This window comes from Suncus etruscus, chromosome 15 (assembly GCF_024139225.1).
Source record: "Suncus etruscus isolate mSunEtr1 chromosome 15, mSunEtr1.pri.cur, whole genome shotgun sequence".
Lineage (NCBI taxonomy): Eukaryota > Metazoa > Chordata > Mammalia > Eulipotyphla > Soricidae > Suncus > Suncus etruscus.
The window spans coordinates 91,833,374-91,853,643 of record NC_064862.1 but is presented as its reverse complement, the minus strand read 5'-3'; the positions used below and the strand labels follow the sequence as shown (position 1 = coordinate 91,853,643).

Below are 20,270 nucleotides of genomic sequence, written 5' to 3'. Positions count from 1 at the left end.
TATGGGACACCGGGATTCAAACCAACCACCTTTGGTCCTGGATCGGCTGCTTGCAAGGCAAATGCCGCTGTGCTATCTCTCCTCCGGGCTATCTCTACAGTTTCTTAACTCCAACTCGCTCGTGCTGTACAATCCCATGTTGGCTCTTGGACAGGCTTCCTGCCTGCTTGTCCCTCTGTCTTTATTGTTGTTTTCACTCCAGAGAAACCCATGTTCCGTCTTTATCACAAACTCCCTTTTTGTCCCCTCATATCTTCCTAAGGAAGTTTCCTTCAATAAAACTATTATGTTTCAATAAAAATAGAAAAAAAATTTTTGGTTCTTGGACCACACCTGGCAGCACTCAGAGGTGACTTCTGGCTCTGCACTCAGAAATCACTCCTGGCAGGCTTAAGGGACCGTATGGGATGCTGGGCATTGAACCCAGGTTCGTCCTGGGTCAGCCGTATGCAAGGCAAACACTTTACCCATTGTGCTATTGCTCCAGCTCCTGAACCCCTATTTCTGCTACAATATATCAACTCCCCTGCACTCCACATTTATTGTTTTATTTTATGTATTTAGTTTTTTGGTTTTGGGTCATACCCGAGAGCGCTCAGGGGTTACTTCTGGCTCTGTGCTCAGAAATTGCTCCTGGCAGGCTTAGGGACCATATAGGATGCCGGAGTTTGAACCACCGTCCTTCTGCATGCAAGGCAAATGCCCTACCTCCATGCTATTTCTCCTGCCCCTTCGCCCCACATTTCTGAGCGTACCCCCTTCCTCCTTGCCTGCCAGGGAGATACATAGCTCGGTGTTCCCTTCTCTGCGTTCAGGAATCTCTCCTGGAGGTGCTTGGAACACTATATGTGTCAGGGGATCGAATCCGGGCCAGCCTGGGGATGCTCGCCGCCCCTTAATTAGCCCTGGAGGGAAATCGAGGCCCCAGGAGTCTCCTTCCTTCCTGCAAACGCAAACCCGTCACTTCCGCCGAGGTGCCACGAGAGGGCGCTATGGGCGCTTCTGCAAATCCCGGGACGTTTCTGGGAGAAATTCCCACCCCTGGGCCTGACCTCCAACCCCAGAACCTGCTCCAGCTCCGGGGACCCCTGGTGTCTGCAGAGGGGCGCCCGGTAATCCCCCCGCCTCAGCTTCCCGTGCTTACTGCACCCTCAGGGGACTCTGGCCCCTTTCATTGGGGGGTGTGGGGTGTGGGTGGCCACAGTTGAGCTTCTGGGGGCTCAGGGGACCCTCATATGGTACAGGGGATGGAACCCAGTTGTCCTCAGATGAGGTCTGTGTTTTCTCCGCACTATTATCTCTCATCTCTTCCAACATGTTCTTTCTTTGTGGGAGTTACATCTGGTAGTGCTCAGGTACTACTCCTGGCAGGCTCAGGGGATCAAATGGGATGCCGGGATTGGAACCGGGGTGACTCCCGTGTTGGCCGTGTGCAAGACAAACGCCTTACCACTGTGCTATGGCTCCAGCCCCTCAGGGATCACTCTTGACACTCTCAACTGTGCTCAAGGGTCACTGAGTGCTCAGGGGTGCTGGGGACCAGACCGGAGATTCCCAGGTGCAGCCTGGCTCCCTCCCGCTGCACTTTGGCTTATCCTTCAGGAGCCCCCTTATTTTGTGGGTGTGCCACATGGGCCAAACAGGGCAGCCAGGAAGAGATGAACGCAACAGGTTCAGTTTAGGGCTCCAGAATGGCTGGGCCTGTCTCAGCTGGGTGGGTCCAACCCAAAGTCCCCCCCATGCCCTCAGACTCTGCCCCCACTGGCCACCTTGACTCCTTACCAGCAGTTGTGGGGAGTGGGGGGTTTGGACAGGAAGTAACCCCTGCTGGGGTCCTGTCATTGTGGTCCTGATGGGGGTCTTGGGGCAGTAGGGGAGACAGTGTGGCCATGGGGCACTGGGGTTCCCTGGGGTCTCCCCATCCTCTGGGGACCCAGAAGTCCAGGGTTTCCTCAGTGACATCCGGCGGCCCCTCATTTCCACGCAGGGAGATGGACCCCACTCAAGTGCTGACTGACCGGGTGACAGGGTCGGGGTCAGGAGAAGACTTTTGAAAGGCCCAAACCCCTAGTGTCCTGACCCTGCTGGGGACAAAGGTTGAGCGAGACTGGGTAGGACAGCAGCGTTGGGACAGGGATAGATGCAGGAAAGGCCCTGCAGAAGGCCCTGGGAAGGCCTGGGCCCCATCCCCAGATCATCCATCCATGCTGGCCGTGTGTCCCAACAGGAGCCCGTTTTCAAGTTTGAAGTCATTACTGTCTACAGGGACGCCACCGCAACTGTGCCCTGCTCATTTCTATCTCATTTCTGGGTGATCCCAGCTTTGTCCCTGGTCCCAGAGGCTGCATGGACCCGCCACGACTGAGCTGCTGGCTGGGTTGAGGGAACTGGGCTGAGGGGTGCAGCCGGTGAGAACTCGACTCAGTACAGAACAAGCTGACCGGCAGGTTCCGAGGAGAGGCATTTATTGGGGTGTGGCGGGAAAGCAGCTGGGGGTTCATGCACTGGGGCTGTACTGCAGAGCCAGCCGGTCAAAGTCGTTCTCCTGTGGGAGGAAGAGACTAGCAGAGCGAGTCGGGGGTGGGGATGGGGTGGGGACCCAGTAATGCCCAGCCCCTCACCTTGGCCTGATACTCCTGGATGAAGGGGTGTGTCCTGTGGGCGTCCTTCAGCTGAGAGAGGTACCGGTTTGTCACCTGTGGAGGTCCGTGTGTGTGTGAGGCCACTGCCTAGATGTCCCCCAGAACCAGTGCGAGGCCTCTGATGCGAGTCCCCACAACTCGGGGTGTGCATCTGCAAGGGGCAGATCCTGGGTGCCACCTGCTCGCACATACCTCAGGGGGTTTGCCCAGATGCTGTGACAGCACAATGAGGTTGACAAGTGTCTCGGGGTGGCCGCTGTCCTGCAAGCACAGGGAGTGGGCAGGGTTGGCCTTCCCGGGACCCCCCAATGCAGACCCTGAAACTCCCACGCTGCTACTCAACTACTACCGGGCTAGCCCCAAAAGTGCAGTTGGGAGGAGGACACTGGGGAAGTGGCGAGGCCTTGGGGGTACAGGAAAGGCTGAGACAGGAGCGAGCAGGAAGGTTTTGGGGTACAGAGTCGGTCACTAGACAGCAGTAGAGGAACGGGGGTGCCAGAGCCATGGCCAAAAAGTCAGCCCAGCCCAAACGGCCGGGACCCAGTATTTCCAGAACGTTCTGCTTGAATGAATCATGAGCAAGTCCTCAAATAGATGGTGCAGGGATCCCGGGAAACCAGGCCTGTGTCAGGGTCTCTGAGGCCCGTATCTGGGTGCCCAGACCTATGTGTGGCCCCTCACATCACCTTGTCCAGTGCCTCCTGCAGGGCGCCCTCTGCGGCCTCCCAGCGGCCCTGTGCCATGTGGGCGGCAGCCTGGCCCCCCAGAAGCAGCAGTGTGGGGGAGCACTTGTCCGCGAGCTCCTGGAATATGTAGTAGGCGTCCTGCAGCTTGTCACCGCCCTGTGGGACACCCGTGTTATGGCCTGTGGAACCCAGGGCCATCCCCACAGCCCGGCCCCAGGAGGCGAGTGGAGGAGCCGGGCCAGGACTCACAGTGGCGAGGCTAACCCAGGCGGTGGCCAGCTGCGTGAGTGTCGCGTCCTCGTCCTGCTCCTGCATCTTCTTCAGCTCCTTCCTGGGTGCAGTCAGAGGGGCTCAGAGGGCGTTCAGGTCCCCACACCCTGGGGCCCCGAGGTAAAATGAGGCACTTACCTGGCTAGGTCCAGACGGTCCAGTTTCAGCAGGATTTGCACAGTCATGGCCATACTGCAGGAGATGGGCCTGGTGTCATGACCCCTCCCCTGCACTCCCTGAACCCCAGCTCTGCCTTGCAGGAGGACCCTTAGATCTGAGAAGGGCTGAGCAGCGACCCTAAGGCTGACAGACCCCTGGGCTAGCGTGGACAACAGGAAACAGGTGTGGTCAATATGATCAGTGGGTATGACCAATATGGTCAAAGGGCTGAAGAGACCAATCCAAAGGTGTGATCATGCAGATGATGGGCAGTGACATGCAAATAAGCACCACCAAAGGAACTATATGATTGGTGGGCATAATTGAGTGGGGGTAGGCGTGGTCATGCGGAGTAGGCATGGCCAAGTAGACAGCATAGGGGGCAGAGGTCACAGCTGAGCCAGGTACTGCTTCTGGAGACAAGTGTCACTGCGGTGCTCCCGGGAGCTGCCTCCCAGGCAGCAGAGGCCACTTCCTATGTCCCCAAAGGGACCTGGGAATCAAGGGCCCCCCTCTTCCCCTAGGCCCTTTACCCCTCCAGGCTGTCTCCCTGGTGCAGGGCCCGCAGGGCGGCATCCGGGTTGTTCTCGTGGAAGTAGATGGAGGCGGCCATGAGCAGGAAAGTGCTGTTGCTCACGTCCACACTTTTGCTCATCTCCCGGTCCAGCTCGGCCACGATGGTATCCCTGCGGGGGGCAGGATGGAAAGGCTCAGGGCCTGGCCAGTGGGCAGAACCCCCGTCCTCCCTCACCCCTCACGGTACCAGGGAGCAGCCCTCTCTCACCTCTGGCTCTCGCTGGCCAGGTACTGGGCGAACATGCGCACGGCCTGCAGCTCGGGGGCCGAGGAGGGCTTGATCTCATCCAGGACCACGCCGAATTTTCTCTGTAGGGCATCGGTCAGCATGAACCCCTCGGGTTGCAGGGGTGCCTGCCCTTTCCCTGCCACTGTGTTGGACCCAGGGGCCCTCACATGTGTGTTTAAATCAGAGCCCTCTAGTGTGCCCCTTGTCCTCACAGCTGGCTCTGGAGTCCACAGAGGACCCAAGCAAACACTTAAGTGAGAGATTTCAGGTACCCCACATCTGAAGGAGAGCCTTCAGGATAGGTGACGCTCCAGCCACGGCTGCGGTGAGGGGAACACTCTTATCAGCCGCTGGAGGTCTGCCCCCCCCCCATCCCTGCACCCTAGAAAGGAGGCAGCCCGGCTCACCTGGGCCAGGTAGGCGCGATACAGGAATACATCCCGCTCCACATCTCTCTCCGGGCTGGATGGCTGCAGGGACAGGGCTGTCAGGGGGCCGCTCAAGACACCTGAGCCGGAGGCAGCCTCGGCTCATGACAGTCCAAACAGCTCAACCAGGCTCCTGCCAGCCTCCCCCTAGCCTGGCTTCGGGCCTCCCGAGGGCAAGCTGCAATATCCAGGCCAGGTCCATCGCTCTGTTCCCCCGCGGGGGGCCCCTTCAGGGCGCTCATAGGTTCGCTCCGACCAGCCCCACCTCGCCTGGCCCGACCTTCTGGGCTCTGGCTCTGGCTCTCATCCGCATCGCCTGTGCATGGGCACCCGGCGGGCACGGAGGCAATGGTGCAAATGCAGGCCTGTCTGGCCGGGCCCCGGACCCGGGGAGCCTCAGGTCTCGTGCAGAGGGGGCGCAGGGCGGGCGGGTCCGGTGGCGCGGGGTGCGCACTGAGCAAACGCCACGGCCGCTGGGAGCCCGTTCCCCCTCGCAGCCCCCCAAAACCCTCGGCAGCCGCACCTTCACCCGCTGCGCCTCGTTGATGCACTGCTGGTAGCTCCCGATGTAGAAGGCGTTTTTCACGTCGAACAGCTCGTCCACGTCTCCGGCGCCGCCCGAGGCCGGGCCTGGAGCCGGGGGCGCCATGGTCGCGGCCTTTTCTCGCTCTCCACTTCCGCAGGGACACGTCGGCCGGAAGCGGGCCCCGTCCCGTCCCGGAGCACGCTGGGAGATGTAGTTTTCCAGCTACTAAGAAGCCCTGATCGCTGTCGCAAGCGCGTCGCGGGGCATACAGGGAATTGTAGTCAAACGACGCTAGCCAATGAGATTCAGGAACTAGGGCATACGACATCAAGGGGGGCGGGGCCACGAAGAAAGCGGGCCAATAATCGCGATTGTTTCCGTGTCGTCATCAGGACGCGCCGGAAGTACCCCCGACACACCTTCCCGCGAGCATGGCGGGCTTCGGCGAGCTCGGGCTGTCATCGTGGCTGGTGGAGCAATGTCGCCAGCTGGGGTTGAAGCAGCCGACGCCCGTGCAGCTCGGCTGCATCCCCGCCATCCTGGAGGGTGAGTGGGCTCGGGAGATGCTTTTGATTGCTTCCCCCCCGGTCCTGCGAGGCGTTACGGGGACCCCTGTTCTAGGTGCTGACACTTAGGCTGCACGACCACCGACTGGCGGTGTGATCCTGCACCGTGTGCCCCTGCATCTGGGCCTCCGAGCACTGAGTGTTGGCCCGAGTTCAGGTCACTTAGCAGGTCACGTCGCGAACCGTGTCTGCACTGTATCGATGCTGTTGTCTTGTTTGCCCCAGGCCGGGACTGCTTGGGGTGTGCCAAGACGGGCAGCGGCAAGACGGCCGCCTTCGTCCTCCCGATCTTGCAGAAGCTGTCCGAGGACCCCTATGGCATCTTCTGCCTCGTCCTGACACCCACCAGGTGAGATCGCGCCCCCACGCCGGCCGCCCCAGGTGTGGGCTTCCCAGCGGGGTTCACTCAAGTGCAGACCTTTCCGTGTCTGGTGTGTAACATGGGGAGAGAAACTGTGAGACACGGGCCACGTCTCACTCTTAGGCTGCTCGATGTGGACTGTTGGCGCGGTAAGGCAGCCAGAGAGGCAGGACCTGGGTGTGCAAAGCTTGTGAGGGCATCGGGAAAAGCTACAGTGAAAGTAGGAGGAGGGCTTGAGGGGGGCTGTTCCAAGCAGAAGGTGGGAAAGCCGGAAAGACTGATATGACGCTGGGGTCTTGGGATTTGAGGACTTGCATGGTGGCATGGATGGAAGAGAGGCCAGCTTGGGGACAGTGGATTACCAGTGCACACTTTCAGAGCCCGTGTCTACAAAGGGTGTGTGTGTGAGCTGAAAACAATGAGTTAGAAGAACCGGGATATTGAAGGGACTGAGTTAGGACCCCCATCTGACCCAGGCAGGCCCCTTTTTTTCCCACAGAGAACTGGCTTATCAGATCGCCGAACAGTTCCGGGTCCTGGGGAAGCCACTGGGGCTGAAAGACTGCATCATTGTTGGCGGCATGGGTACGAGGGTGCAGGGGAGGGCCAGGGTCACAAGGGAGGATTCTGAGCACGGGACCCCTGCAGCCCGGTACTGCCCACTTAGCCCTGATTCTCACCCGCCCTCCTCCCACTGCAGACATGGTGGCCCAGGCCCTGGAGCTGTCCCGCAAACCTCACGTGGTCATCGCCACACCAGGGCGCCTGGCCGACCATCTTCAAAGCTCCAACACCTTCAGCATCAAGAAAATCCAGTTTTTGGTGAGGGTCCCCCAAGAAAGCCTGTAGGGAGGAGATATGGGTGACACTCAGACCCCTGATCCCCACCCCCGTCCTGGTGCTGTAGGTGATGGATGAGGCCGACCGGCTCCTGGAACAGGGCTGCACCGACTTCACTGCAGACCTGGAGGTTATCCTGGGAGCAGTCCCGGCCCGGCGGCAGACGTTGCTGTTCAGTGCCACTCTGACCGACACGCTGAGGGAACTACAGGGTCTGGCCACCAACCAGCCCTTCTTCTGGGAGGCACAGGCCCCGTAAGTGCACGGCCGAGGGGACAGGGGACAGGCAGGGGGGGTAGGCACCCTGCAGAAGAGCCTGGCTGATGGTCACTGCCCAGGGTGCGCACGGTGGAGCAGCTGGACCAACGCTACCTGCTGGTTCCTGAGAAGGTGAAGGATGCCTACCTGGTACATCTGATTCAGAGCTTCCAGGACACGCACGAGGACTGGTCCATCATCATATTCACCAACACGTGCAAGTGAGCCCTGGTGCCGGGAGGTTGTGCGGGGCTGACGGGCAGCACCACGATCCCAGAAGGGCAGCTCACGGGTTCCCCTGTTAGGGCCAGGCTGGGCCAGGTCGTCTCACCTTGGTGAGTCCAAACCTCTGCCCTCTGCCCCCAGGTCCTGTCAAATTCTGTGCATGATGCTGCGGAAATTCAACTTCCCCACGGTGGCGCTGCATTCCATGATGAAGCAGGTGAAGGGCACAACTCCCCTCTTTAGTCTCAGCATCCCTGCTCAGATTCTTCCCCACATCCGATCTGGAACATGCCCCCTCAGCAGTATGTGGGTGCTATCCCCAACCCCGCTGTCCCCTCCTGGCCCCCAACTACGGGGTAGCCAACCGTCTTCTGCTGTCACAGAAAGAGCGTTTTGCTGCCCTTGCCAAGTTCAAATCCAGCATCTACCGGATCCTGATCGCCACGGATGTGGCCTCCCGGTAAGCACCCTGGGGTGACTGGGGGTAGGGAGACTCTATAGCAGCCCACCATGGGCAGATCCTGCCTCAGTTTTCTTGTGTGGACCGTGGTGCTGATGGGACTCTGTCTCCAGGGGCCTGGACATCCCTGCAGTGCAGGTGGTCATCAACCACAACACCCCTGGGCTCCCCAAGATCTATATCCATCGTGTCGGCCGAACAGCCCGTGCAGGTGAGTGGGGGGAATGGGCCCATCTGGCTTCTCCACATAAGTCAGGGTACTCTCTGCAGTCCATATGCTGTTCTCCTGGGGTGTCTGAGTCTGTGGGTGCACCTGCTGCAGAGCTTGCTCCAGGTTTGGTGGGGGGACACCCCTAGGATTGTCTCCTCTGGAGTAGCCTACCCTGCCCCTCCCTGCTGCCCTGTGTCTGGATGGGTGAGAGGATGGGGTGCTCCAAAGCACTGGCCCCTCTGCCTGAGTCTCCCACAGAGGAGCTGGAAGTGGGTGCACTGAGCCCAGCTCCCGCCAGTCCTGCTGGCAGGGAACCAGCTTCCATGCAGTTTGGCCTGTTACCCCCCCATATGCTCCCTGCCTGGCCCCCCAACTTTCATGGCTCCTTTGGGTCAGCATTAGCCCTCAGAATGTCCTTCTTGCAGGGCGGCAGGGCCAGGCCATCACGCTGGTCACCCAATACGACATCCACCTGGTCCATGCCATCGAGGAGCAGATCAGTGAGTGCTGCTGGGGTGGTACTTGGGGGGACACGCCCCCCCTGCAGCTCCGTGTGGGAGGGGTCAGGAAACCCTTCGGGAGGGTGACCCAGTATCCAGCCCTGAGCACCTTGACCTGAGGGGTCTCACCTCCCCCCACTTGGCCCTCCTGGGACCTTGAGTGACCTTCCCGCCCTTCCTCCATGGGACCCCAGAGAAGAAGTTGGAAGAATATTCTGTGGAGGAGGCCGAAGTGCTGCAGATCTTGACGCAGGTCAACGTGACGCGGAGGGAGTGTGAGATTGTGAGTGTGGGGTGCGGGATCAGTGTGCGGGAGTTGGGGGGGGTGTCCTTAGACCCTAGGCTTTCCCCTTGACAGGATCTCCTGTCCCCCTAGAAACTGGAGGCTGCCAACTTTGACCAGAAGAAGGAGATCAACAAGCGTAAACAGCTGATCCTGGAGGGGAAGGTGAGTGGCCGGGGCCAGGGGAGCTGGGGACTGGGAAGGGTCTCTCAGCACAGTCCTGTGGCAACCCACCTTCCCCCTGCCAGGACCCCGACCTGGAGGCCAAGCGCAAAGCCGAGCTGGCCAAGATCAAGCAGAAGAACCGGCGCTTCAAGGAGAAGGTGGAGCGGACGCTGCTGCTTCAGAAGGGTGGACGTGGTCGACCAGGACCCCGCCCCAGCCCCGCTCAAGCCCCGCCCTGACCGCTCCACACCTCATGGTCACACTCCGATCATGCACAAGCACCATGGTCCAGGGCCCACCTGTGCATCCTGAGGCTATGCGCAGGCTCCGGCAACCATCTGATTCCCCCTGAACACCCACCCAGGCTCCTGGTTCTCTTGAGGGATGGGTGGCTCACAGGGGGACAGAATAAATTTTAGGTCTTTGTATGCTGTTGAGTCCTCAATCTGGGAGAGGGATCTGCGGGTCTCAGACTCCCAGTACCCAGCATCCTGGCACCCCATCTCCGCGCTTGTCCTTCCCGCAGGCTCAAAGCTGGGGACCAGCATGGCATGCTGGGGGGAAGGTTTTCTGAGCCTCTCCCGTCTGCTAGTTGTCCAGAGACTTAGAGGCACCACAAACACAGACACACACGCAGAGCCGCGCTTAGAAATGTAATCTGGGCACCTGCATGGCCCCGGGTTCCAGAATCCCACGTCCTAAAAGCTAGCCCCGAGCCCCAGTGCCGCCAGCGGCCTCGGTGCGATGCGGTGCGGTGCAGAGAGAGGCGGCTCGCGCCTGCGGTCGGTCAGGGGGCGCCCTCGGCCAGGCGGGCCAGGCCCTCCCGCAGCTCGCTGAGCTCGAACAGCCTCACGTCCAGCAACTGGGCCGCCCGGCCCACCTCGGCGCGTGCCCGCTCGCGCTCGGCCCGCGCCTCCTCCAGGCTCCGCTCCGTGGCCCGCAGCTGGTGCTCCAGCTCCACGTTGCGGGTCTGCAGGTCCTGGGGCAAGAGGCAACAGAGATTGGGGCCCTGCGCGCCTTGGGACACCGCCCCATGGTTCAGATCGTGATTGCAGCAGGGTATGCGTGCGAGTGGAAAGTTCTAGAAAGCCCGCAGATAACCGGGTTCAGGTGCAGGCTCCCATTGACTCGTGTAGGACCTGAAGGCACTTGAAACACATCCTGGGGGACAGAAAACAGCCTCCACCCGCTCCACCTGCACCCCAGACACACAGGTGGGGAAACTGAGGCACACCTGCACTTTCTGCTGCGTCTCCTCCCGCTCGGCCGCATCTGGGGTCTCCCGAGAGGCCCCGGTCTGGCTCTTCAGTGTCTGGATCTCCTAGAGGAGAGGCCCCGGGTCTGTTCTGGGGATCCGAACCCCCGAGTCAGGGCAGTAGGGGAGGCCTGGCCGTCCCGCTCACCTGGTCCTTGGTCTGCACCAGCGCCTCCAGCTGCTCCCGCGCCGCGCTCGGACCCTCCTCGTTCGCCGGGGGAGGTGGCTCCGCGGCCGCCTGGGCCTCCAGATCGGCCACCTGCGGGAGAGGGATGGATGAGGCCCCGGAGGCAGGGCTTCGGGACACAGGGCACGCAGGAACTCCCAGCACCCCACCCAGCGGCGGGGACCCCGGGAGCCCTCACCCGCTGCCGCAGCCGCTCCGCCTCGGCGCGCTGGGCCTCCAGCTGCTGCCTCCACTGGGCCGCGGCCGCGTTGGCCTCCCGCAGGGCGCCTGCCAGCTTATTGTTGCTGTCCTGGAGCGCGAAGAACTCAGCCTCCCACTGCACCTCGCCCACGGAGCTGCGGGCCAGGGTCAAGTTCAGGGTCAGGGTCATGGTCACGGCAGAATGGGGGAGAGGGCCGCGGCCGGACTAGGGACAAGGAGGTCATTCACGAGGGGGCGTGGTCGGTGACAGGTGGGCGGGCGGCACCCTGCAAAGAGGCGTGGCTGTCCACATGTGGGCGGCCCCAGGCGAGTTAAAGAAGGGGCGTGGCTTCCCATATATGGGCGGGCCCGCGTGCAAAGGGGTGTGGTCAGTAATACGTGGGCGGGCAGTAACTTGCAAAGAGGCGTGGCTGGCCCTGTGGATGGTCCCAGAGAAAGGGCGGGGTGATGGTGCATTAGAGGGGCGTGGCCGGCTACATGTTGTGGGCGTGGCTTGTTTGGTGGGCGTGGTCAGGGTCAGTTTGGCCAACAGCAGAGTTGGCCCAGGGAAAGGGGTATTGAGGGCGGAGGGTCACCCAAGAAGATATGGCCAAAGCCTAAGCCTTAGGGCCCAGCCCGTCCCCCTTATACCCCCTTGACTTCCCCATGCCCCGCACCCCTCCGACAGCATCTTCTTGAGCCGCTCACGCTCCGCGGGTCCTGGGGCGTCCGCACTCTGGCTGCGGAACAGCTTCTCATCGCCGGGGCCGTTGGCACTGACTAGGGGGCTGGGGGGCACCTAAGAGCAGGGCAGGGGCAGAAGTGAGGTGACGGTGGGCAGAGACCTGAGCATCCACCAGGAGTGTCCTAACCACAGCAGCCCCTGGGTGTGGCCCAAAACCCAAAGGAAAAGTTGGATCCAGAATTGGGGGTGGTGCCAAGCCCAGGGGTGAAGCTGAGCCTTACCCTCCCCACCGCTGTCTGTACCCTACATGAGATTTCTTTTTATTCTTTTCGTTGGTGGTGATTTTTTGAGCCACGCCTGGTGGCGCTCAAGGGTTACTCCTAGCTCTGTGTTCCGAAATCATTCCTGGCAGGCTTGGGGGACCCTATCGGACGTCGAGGGTCAAACCCGAGTCAGCTGCATGCAAGGCAAACACCCTACTTGCTGTGCTATGTTCTGGCCCTGACTTCATTTTCTTTTCGGTTTTCGGGTCACACTCGACAGTGCTCTGGGGTTACTCCTGGCTCTATGCTTAATCCTGTAGTGTTTGGGGGAACCCTATAGAATACCAAAGATTGAATCAGGGTTGCCCCATGTAAGGCAGATGTCCTCCCCACTGTGCAAACACTCTGCCCTCTGTCCCACCCCCACCCTGGGACCTTTATTTTTTTCTTTAAATTTTTTTTTGGTTTTGATTTTTGGGTCACACCTGGCAGTGCTCAGGGGTTACTCCTGGCTCTACACTCAGAAATCGCTCCTAGCAGGCTCGGGGGACCATATGGGATGCCGGGATTCGAACCACTGTCCTTCTGCATGAAAGGCAAACGCCCTACCTCCATGCTATCTCTCTGGCCCCTCTTTAAATATTTTTTTTGTTTGTTTTTTGGGCCACACCCGGCAGCACTCGGGTTACTCCTCACTCAGCACTCAGAAGTTCCTCCTGGTGGGCTCGGGAGACCATATGGGATGCTGGGGATCAAACCCAGCAGTGTGCAAGCCAAACACCCTACCGCTGTGCTATCGCTCAGTCCCCCACCCCCGGAACCTTTCTGATGCTTCAACCCATCACTTCTCTGGGCGCAATTTCTGCATCAGCCACTGCAGGCCAGCCAGGCCTCCCAGGGCTGCCTAGACCATGATCTGGCTGCAGACCCCAGCCCCAGCCGATCCCCTCTCGACTTCCTTGGGCCTCTGGGGTGCACCGGAGCTGGAACTCTGCCCTTCTGGGCCAGGGCCAAGCTGGATGCCACCCCAGGAGCCCTGCCAGAGCCTCCCCGGCCCGTTTCAGCCACGAGCCTGCAGGGATCACTCACCTGATGGGCTGGGAGCCCCAGGGCGGGGCTTGAGAGTTCACCCCCATCCTGAGATTTGTCCCTCACCAGTTTGGCCGCCTCCTTCACCTCCTGGAATTTCTCAGCAAACTGAGAGGAGAGAAGAGGAACTTAGCAGCCCCTAGGAACCCCCATGACTCACTCACTCACACACACTCTCTCTCTCACACACACACACACACACACACACACACACACACAAAACCTAGAGCTTGGGAAGTTCCCTTAGAAAGGTTTGGGAGTCTGTTCAGAGGTGTCCAATGCAGTGCCCCCCGGACAAGAGGGTCCCCCTGTTCTCTCTATGGCATCATTCATAGAAACCACCTGTAGTAGGTGGCCCCTGACCCTGACCCCACACACAGGATACCGGTATGCAACCCCTACTCCATTCACGATCTTTTTTTTTTTTTTTTTTTTGGTTTTTGGGCCACACCCGTTTGACGCTCAGGGGTTACTCCTGGCTATGTGCTCAGAAATCGCCCCTGGCTTGGGGGGACCATATGGGACGCCGGGGGATCGAACCGCGGTCCGTTTCTTGGCTAGCGCTTGTAAGGCAGACACCTTACCTCTAGCGCCACCTTCCCGGCCCCCATTCACGATCTTATTGGTGGTATCTGCTCTAGGGCCCGAGAGGAAGGACAGAGGGGAGGGCGCTTGCCGGGCACGTGGTTGACCCCGGGTTTAATCCTTGGTACCCCACAGGGTCCCCAGAGCCTGCCAGGAGTAAGCCTCATGCACCGACCTCTAAGATATGAGGAAGGAAGCAATGAACAAAGGAAGGAAGGAAGGAGGGGAGGGAGGGAGGGAGGCCTACAAACATGTTTGCATTTATGGTGTTTAAATAAAGATATTATTTTAAAAATTAAAAATAAAAATAAATACAAATAGGGCCCGGAGAGATAGCACAGCGGTGTTTGCCTTGCAAACAGCCGATCCAGGACCAAAGGTGGTTGGTTCAAATCCCGGTGTCCCATATGGACCCCCGTGCCTGCAAGGAGCTATTTCTGAGCAGACAGCCAGGAGTAACCCCTGAGCACTGCCGGGTGTGGCCCAAAAAAACCAAAAATAAATAAATAAATAAATAAATACAAATAGGGGCCAAAATGATAGCATAGTGATCAGGTGTTTGCCTTGCAGGCGACCAACCCCTGATGAACCCGGGTTCAATCCCTGGCATCCTATATGGTCCCCAGAGCCTGCCAGGAGCAATTTCTGAGCACAGAGCCAGGAGTAACCCTTGAGCACTGCTGGGTGTGACCCAAAACCTCCCAAAAAATAAAGAAAAAAAGAGGGAAGGAAGGCAAGAAGGAAGAAAGAAAGGAAGGAAAGAAGGTAAGAAGACAAGAATGAAAGGAGGAGGGAAGGTAGGGAACAAAAGAAGGGAAGGAAAGAAAGAAAGAAAGAAAGAAAGAAAGAAAGAAAGAAAGAAAGAAAGAAAGAAAGAAAGAAAGAAAGAAAGAAAGAAAGAAAGAAAGAAAGAAAGAAAGAAAGAAAGAAAGAAAGAAAGAAAGAAAGAAAGAAAGAAAGAAAGAAAGAAAGAAAGAAAGAAAGAAAGAAAGAAAGAGGGGCCGGGTAGGTGGCGCTGGAGGTAAGGTGTCTGCCTTGCAAGCGCTAGCCAAGGAAGGACCGCGGTTCGATCCCCCGGCGTCCCATATGGTCCCCCCAAGCCAGGGGCGATTTCTGAGCGCTTAGCCAGGAGTAACCCCTGAGCGTCAAACGGGTGTGGCCCAAAAACCAAAAAAAAAAAAAAAAAAAAGAAAGAAAGAAAGAAAGAAAGAAAGAAAGAAAGAAAGAAAGAAAGAAAGAAAGAAAGAAAGAAAGAAAGAAAGAAAGAAAGAAAGAAAGAAAGAAAGAAAGAAAGAAAGAAAGAGGGCCCGGAGAGATAGCACAGCGGCATTTGCCTTGCAAGCAGCCGATCCAGGACCAAAGGTGGTTGGTTCGAATCCCGGTGTCCCATATGGTCCCCCGTGCCTGCCAGGAGCTATTTCTGAGCAGACAGCCAGGAGTAACCCTGAGCACCGCCGGGTGTGGCCCAAAAACCAAAAAAAAGAAAGAAAGAAAGAAAGAAAGAAAGAAAGAAAGAAAGAAAGAAAGAAAGAAAGAAAGAAAGAAAGAAAGAAAGAAAGAAAGAAAGAAAGAAAGAAAGAAAGAAAGAAAGAAAGAAAGAAAGAAAGGAGGGAGGGAGGGAGGGAGGGAGGGAGGGAGGGAGGGAGGGAGGGAGGGAGGAAGAAAAGTCCACTATGGAGTAGGAGTGATACAGCAGGTTAGAGGAGAGGGTGTTTGTTTATCTTGCATGGGCCCCCCCGGATTTTTTTTTTCGGTTTTTGGGTCACACCCGGCAGCGCTCAGGGGTTACTCCTGGCTCCATGCTCAGAAATTGCTCCTGGCAGGTTCGGGGGACCATATGGGATGCCGGGATTCGAACCAATGACCTTCTGCATGAAAGGCAAATGCCTTACCTCCATGCTATCTCTCCTGCCCCAATGGCCCACCCTGGTATCCCATAGGGCCCCCTGAGCACTGCCAGGAGTATAATGTCTGAGAGCAGAGCCAGGAGTAACCTCTGTACATCACTGGAGGTGGCCCAAAAACCGAGAGAGAGAGAGAGACAGAGAGAGAGAGAGAGACAGAGAGAGAGAGACAGAGAGACAGAGAGACAGAGAGGGGAGAGAGGGAGGAGAGTCAGGCTGGGGGAGGCCAAAGCCAGCCCAGGGCAAGAACTGGTGGACAGGTTGCCCTGGGGAACTGGGCCAAGAACCAAAAAGGGGCTCTGGGGCTCCTGAACCAATGCTCTAAGTCCGTCCTTCCAGGCAGGAAAGAGGTCTGGCTGCAGATCCCAGAAACCCAGCACAATTGAGTATCCCCCCCCTGCTCCAAGCCCCCCCCCCCCCAGCCCACCTGCGTCAGGTGCTGTTCGGACGCGAAGCCCAGCCCGTAGACCGTATTGGCCCGGCTGTCCGCCCACTGCCCAAACTTCTGCGAGGTCTTGGTGAAGGTCATGTTGGGGGTGATGGTGCTGTTGATGATGGCCTGGGGAAGACGCACACGGACCCGGCACCATCAATCCAGGGCCCCGAAGTCGCCCGGGCCAGCCCTGCCTCCCACTCACCCCTGGCAGCCCTGGGTCGGGGGAGACCAGCACCTTGGCACCCCCAAGGCTAATGATGCGGTACACGCCTCGCGCCCCATCATAGAAGTAGGAGACGGTGAGCGGGTGCTTGCACGCCGGGACCCAGTTCCGCTTTGTGGCCGGGTCGATCTGGAACACGTGAGCCCGGGTGCTGAAGATGGGCTGCTCCCTGCAGGGGCGGGAAGACGGGGTTAACGGGGGTCCCCCAACTGTTGCCCCAGCCAGAACAGGCCGCGGCCCTGGACTCACCTGGCTGTGGACATTGGTCAGGCTGGGTCACTCTGTCGCTCTATCCAAGCTGTGGGATGAGGGGAGGGCGCGAGTGTCGCGCCCAGACACAAGCTGAGGTGACGGTGGCACAGAAGCAGGATCCACCAGCCCTGATACAGGGAGAGGGGCAGGGTCTGGAGTGAGAGCACAGTCGGGAGGGCGTTTGCCTTGCACGAGGCTAACCCGGGTTCGATCCCGGCATCCCTTATGGTCCCCTGATCCCGCCAGGAATGATTTCTGAGCATGGCCAGGCGTGGCCTCCCAAACAAACCAGTAACCCTAAAACAAAGGACCTTCTACCACATGCACAGGGACCCTCAAAATGAGTCAGGTCAGAAGGGAATAAGACGGGGCCGGGCGGTGGCGCTGGAGGTAAGGTGCCTGCCTTACCTGCGCTAGCCTTGGAAGGACCGCGGTTCCATCCCCCGGCATCCCATATGGTCCCCCGGCATCCCATATGGTCCCCCAAGCCAGAAGCGACTTCTGAGCGCATACCCAGGAGTAACCCCTGAGCGTCACCGGGTGTGGCCCAAAAACAAAAAAACAAAAAAACAAAACAAAAAAAAAAAAAAAAAAAAGAAGGGAATAAGACAGGGCTAGAGAGATAGCACAGCAGTGGGGTATTTGACTTGCATGCAGCCCATTCAGGATGGACGGTGGTTCGAATCCCGGCATCCCATATGGTCCCCACTGCCTGCCAGGAGGAGTCAAGAGGAACCCCTGAGTGTTGCCGGGTGTGACCCCCCCCCCAAAAAAAAAGGGAATAAGACAGCTTGGGTATCTAGGACAGACTGCCACTAGGAGATGCCCCAATTCATGTACACCCTTTCCTTGCTCCCCAAGACGGGGCTTCGTTTCTGAAATGGGGTGCTGGGGTAGGAGACGGTGCAGAGAGGCAGCATGCAGGGCTTTTCATACTAGAGCCCCAGGTTCAAACTCAGGCACTGCATGGTCCCCCAATATGGGGTCTGGTGTGGCCCCCCCAAACAAGAGGGGGGACAGAGCCTGAGCAATAGCTCAGTGGAGAGGGCGTTTGCCTTGCACGTGGCCGACCTGGGTTTGATCCCCCGCATCATCCCTCATATGATACCCCCGAGACTGCCAGAAGTCTCTAAACATAGAGCAAGGTATAACCCATTAATGTTGCCGGATGCGGTCCCCCCAAAAAGAGGGGGAAGAGAAAATAAAGTGGATTAGAGCCAGGTGTCTCCTGGCGGCCACTGATAGGACCCTCTAGAGCCAGATAAGAACCTCAATTCTTTTCTTTTCTTTCCTTTTTTTTTTTTTTCTTTTTTGATTTTTGGGTCACACCCGGCAGTGTCAGGGGTTACTCTCGGCTCTGCGTTCAGAAATCGCTCCTGGCAGGCTCAGGGGACCATATGGGATGCCGGGATTCGAACTACTGTCAGTCCTGTTTTGCTGTGTATAAGGCAAATGCCCTCCCTGCTGTGCTACTGCTCTGGTCCAGAACCCCAGTTTCTATTTCAGGGCAGAGGCATTCCAGGGGGTCGTGTTGGACCTCTAGACACCTCCCAGCACCTTGCCAAGATCAGACGGGGCTGAGCTGGAGTGAAGTGAGAAGGAAAGGCCGGTTTGCACCCCGGCCCCTCGTAAAGTCGGGTCAGGAGTCACCCCTGAGCAATGCCGGGTGTGACACCAAAACAAACCACAAAAGACCAAATGGGATCAAACTGATCATCAGAGGCGCCTTCTCACTTGCCCACAACCCACCCACACCCACCAAGACCCAGGATATGCGGTTGGGGTGGTGTCTAACCTCTTCCAGACAGACCAAGGGGCGCCCCCAAACCCACATCAGGGATCCAAGAAGCCTGGAAGAGCAGTGGGGCCTGGGAGAGAGGAGGAAGGCGCGACAGGCGGCCCAGGGACGCGGGGAGGAGCCGCACCCCGGTTCCTGGCACCGGGTGCGGGTCACGGGGTCTGCGAGGAGGAGCCGGGCTGGGGCTTTGGAGCGCGGGGGAACCCCGGAACTCCGGCCTTTGCGGCTGGGACGGACTTGCCGGAGCGCAAAGCGGCGGGAAAGTTGTAACGCGCCGGCCTCGGGGGCCGCGGGGTTCGGCCAGGGCGGCTCCGCAAGTGCGCACGCAGGGCGCCCCAACTCGGGACCCCTCGAGCTCGCACAGATCGCCGAATCGGGAGCCGCAGAACCTCGGCCGGGCCCCCTCTGCCTCATGCCCACCGGACTCGGAACTGCGTGCGCTCTGGGCGCCGAGCCGGGTTCCCCAACTTCGGGGCGCCGATGCCATCTCCCAGATCCGGAACTCGGGGGACACGATCGCCACCTCCAGCAAGGCGGGACTCTGGGGGACGGAACCCCGTGGCACCCGCCGCTTCCCTCCCTCCAGGACCCCAGAACTCAGGGGATCCCCAATGGCGCGCGCCCCTAGCCAACCGCGCAACTTTGGGGCTGGCTCTACGCGCCGCACCCAGGTCCCCCCGGCCTCCAGGCCCGGAACTTAGGGACCCCCAAGCCGCACCCCGGCCCTGCTCCATGCACCCGCGCCTAGGACTTGAGGATCCCCCCACATCGCTCCTGGAAGGAACTTGGGGACCCCCCAGCGCGCGCGCCCCTCATCCCCGGCTGCGCTCGACGCGCTCGGCTCACCCTGAGGGCTCGGCGCCCCGCGAGTGTCCGCGCGCGGCTGGGGTGCGGCGCCCGTCGGTGACTCGGGGCACCCCGCGCACCCGCTCCTGGCTCCGGGGCCCGCGCGCCCCGCGCCGCCCGAGCCTTTGTCTGCGCCGCGACTCGGGTCCCATCCCGGCGGGTCCCGCGGCCGCCCCGCCCCGTCCCGCAGTGCCCCCTGCCGGCCCCCAGCGCCACTGCCGCCGCCGCCCACGGGTGGGCCCCGCCGCACCCTACGGACCCCAGGGGCGCCTGGTTTGGGGGTGGAAGGGGCCCAGATCTGCCCCCAGCTCACCCTTCCTGGGTTCTGAGTAGTCCCCAGATGGGAGATTGGGGCATGAGCCCTGCTGAGCCAAGGGAGCCCCAGGGCACCCCATTTCTTAGAGCCCTCCCAGAGCCCCCTTTTCTCAGCTTTTCCTCCCTTCCTCTCGCAGGCCTTTTAATCTGTCCCCCTGGGAGAACCCAGGCCTCAGGGGCTGCTTGGACCCTCTCTGAGCCCACGGCCTGAATCTGGGGTGCTCCCCCCATCCAGGGTCCCCCCCTTCTCCCTTTCCTTCCTCCTGGCCCCTGGAACAACACCCCCCCAGTCTGTGCCCAGCCCCAGGCCCCTCTACACTACCATGGGAGGGGGAAACTGAGGCTACCGACTTCCGGAGACATCTGTCCCAGTCTAGGACTTGGCCCGGTCCTCAGGCCCGAAGCCACAGAGCGGCGGGAACAAAGCAAACACCGTCTGCTCGCGCGGTGGAGTGACTTTTCCTTTCCACCAAAAAAAATTAAAAAATAAAAAAGATAAAAACTGGAAAGGTGCCCGCGGGAGCTTCTGGAAGCTTCTGGAAGCCGCTTGGGGGAGGCGGGTAGAGGACTCGGGCTGTGGGTATGGGCCCTCGGGCCCCTCTGGTAAGAGCTTTGAAGAACAGAAATGGGCAGGTCGGAGGGAGATCACAATGGGGAGGGCACTGGCCTCGCACAGACTAACCTGGGTTCGATTCCCGGCATCCCAGGGGGTACCCTGTGCACTGCCAGAATGATTCCTGAGGGCAGAGCCAGGAGTGAGCCCTGAGCACCGACAAGTGTGGACCCCAAATAAAAAAACAAGGAGATCAGAAATGGGGTTGGAATGTGCACGGGGTTTAGGGCGCTTCCTGTATCCTGCCAGCCTGG

The 20,270-nt window shown here is 59.5% G+C and overlaps 3 protein-coding genes across 5 annotated transcripts; 1 reads left to right on the top strand and 2 right to left on the bottom strand.

The window, feature by feature from the left end:
- Window positions 1–2,448: 2,448 nt before the first annotated feature.
- Window positions 2,449–5,674, bottom strand: COPE (COPI coat complex subunit epsilon). Its single transcript, XM_049788498.1, has 10 exons — window positions 5,514–5,674; window positions 4,970–5,032; window positions 4,542–4,642; window positions 4,291–4,443; window positions 3,737–3,790; window positions 3,578–3,659; window positions 3,329–3,484; window positions 2,835–2,903; window positions 2,622–2,696; window positions 2,449–2,545 (listed from the first exon to the last, which is right to left on the bottom strand). The coding sequence occupies exons 1-10, from the start codon at window positions 5,637–5,639 to the stop codon at window positions 2,498–2,500; spliced, it is 927 nt and encodes a 308-aa protein (XP_049644455.1). The 5' UTR covers window positions 5,640–5,674; the 3' UTR covers window positions 2,449–2,497.
- A 273-nt stretch (window positions 5,675–5,947) lies between these two features.
- Window positions 5,948–9,640, top strand: DDX49 (DEAD-box helicase 49). The gene is made up of 13 exons (XM_049788490.1): window positions 5,948–6,062; window positions 6,308–6,431; window positions 6,943–7,028; window positions 7,144–7,265; window positions 7,351–7,538; window positions 7,622–7,762; window positions 7,908–7,983; window positions 8,150–8,226; window positions 8,340–8,437; window positions 8,863–8,937; window positions 9,132–9,220; window positions 9,314–9,385; window positions 9,469–9,640. Exons 1-13 carry the CDS (start codon window positions 5,948–5,950, stop codon window positions 9,622–9,624), a joined length of 1,419 nt encoding a protein of 472 aa, XP_049644447.1. The 3' UTR covers window positions 9,625–9,640.
- Window positions 9,641–10,025: 385 nt separating this feature from the next.
- On the bottom strand, window positions 10,026–19,829 carry HOMER3 (homer scaffold protein 3). 3 transcript variants are annotated; one of them, XM_049788494.1, is made up of 10 exons: window positions 19,751–19,829; window positions 16,442–16,572; window positions 16,205–16,361; window positions 15,961–16,092; window positions 13,045–13,152; window positions 11,685–11,806; window positions 11,006–11,162; window positions 10,789–10,899; window positions 10,620–10,706; window positions 10,026–10,364 (listed from the first exon to the last, which is right to left on the bottom strand). In XM_049788494.1, exons 2-10 carry the CDS (start codon window positions 16,453–16,455, stop codon window positions 10,173–10,175), a joined length of 1,080 nt encoding a protein of 359 aa, XP_049644451.1. In that variant the 5' UTR covers window positions 16,456–16,572; window positions 19,751–19,829; the 3' UTR covers window positions 10,026–10,172. The 3 variants fall into 3 exon arrangements, with proteins under 3 accessions (XP_049644451.1, XP_049644450.1, XP_049644452.1); XM_049788493.1 differs by lacking the exon at window positions 19,751–19,829 and adding an exon at window positions 19,089–19,196; XM_049788495.1 differs by lacking the exon at window positions 19,751–19,829 and adding an exon at window positions 18,240–18,276.
- Window positions 19,830–20,270: the final 441 nt, after the last annotated feature.

Coding starts and splice junctions, on each gene's coding strand:
- DDX49 (XM_049788490.1), top strand. CDS start 5,948: ATGGCGGGCTTCGGCGAGCTCGGGCTGTCATCGTGGCTGGTGGAGCAA. Junction 7,029..7,143: donor CATCATTGTTGGCGGCATGG/GTACGAGGGTGC, acceptor CTCCCACTGCAG/ACATGGTGGCCCAGGCCCTG. Junction 9,386..9,468: donor AGCTGATCCTGGAGGGGAAG/GTGAGTGGCCGG, acceptor TCCCCCTGCCAG/GACCCCGACCTGGAGGCCAA.
- HOMER3 (XM_049788494.1), bottom strand. Junction 16,093..16,204: donor TTAGCCTTGGGGGTGCCAAG/GTGCTGGTCTCC, acceptor CGTCTTCCCCAG/GCCATCATCAACAGCACCAT. Junction 11,163..11,684: donor AAGAAGATGCTGTCGGAGGG/GTGCGGGGCATG, acceptor CCTGGCCCGCAG/CTCCGTGGGCGAGGTGCAGT.
- COPE (XM_049788498.1), bottom strand. CDS start 5,639: ATGGCGCCCCCGGCTCCAGGCCCGGCCTCGGGCGGCGCCGGAGACGTG. Junction 4,643..4,969: donor ATCGCGCCTACCTGGCCCAG/GTGAGCCGGGCT, acceptor GATGCCCTACAG/AGAAAATTCGGCGTGGTCCT. Junction 2,904..3,328: donor TGCAGGAGGCACTGGACAAG/GTGATGTGAGGG, acceptor CTGTGCTTGCAG/GACAGCGGCCACCCCGAGAC.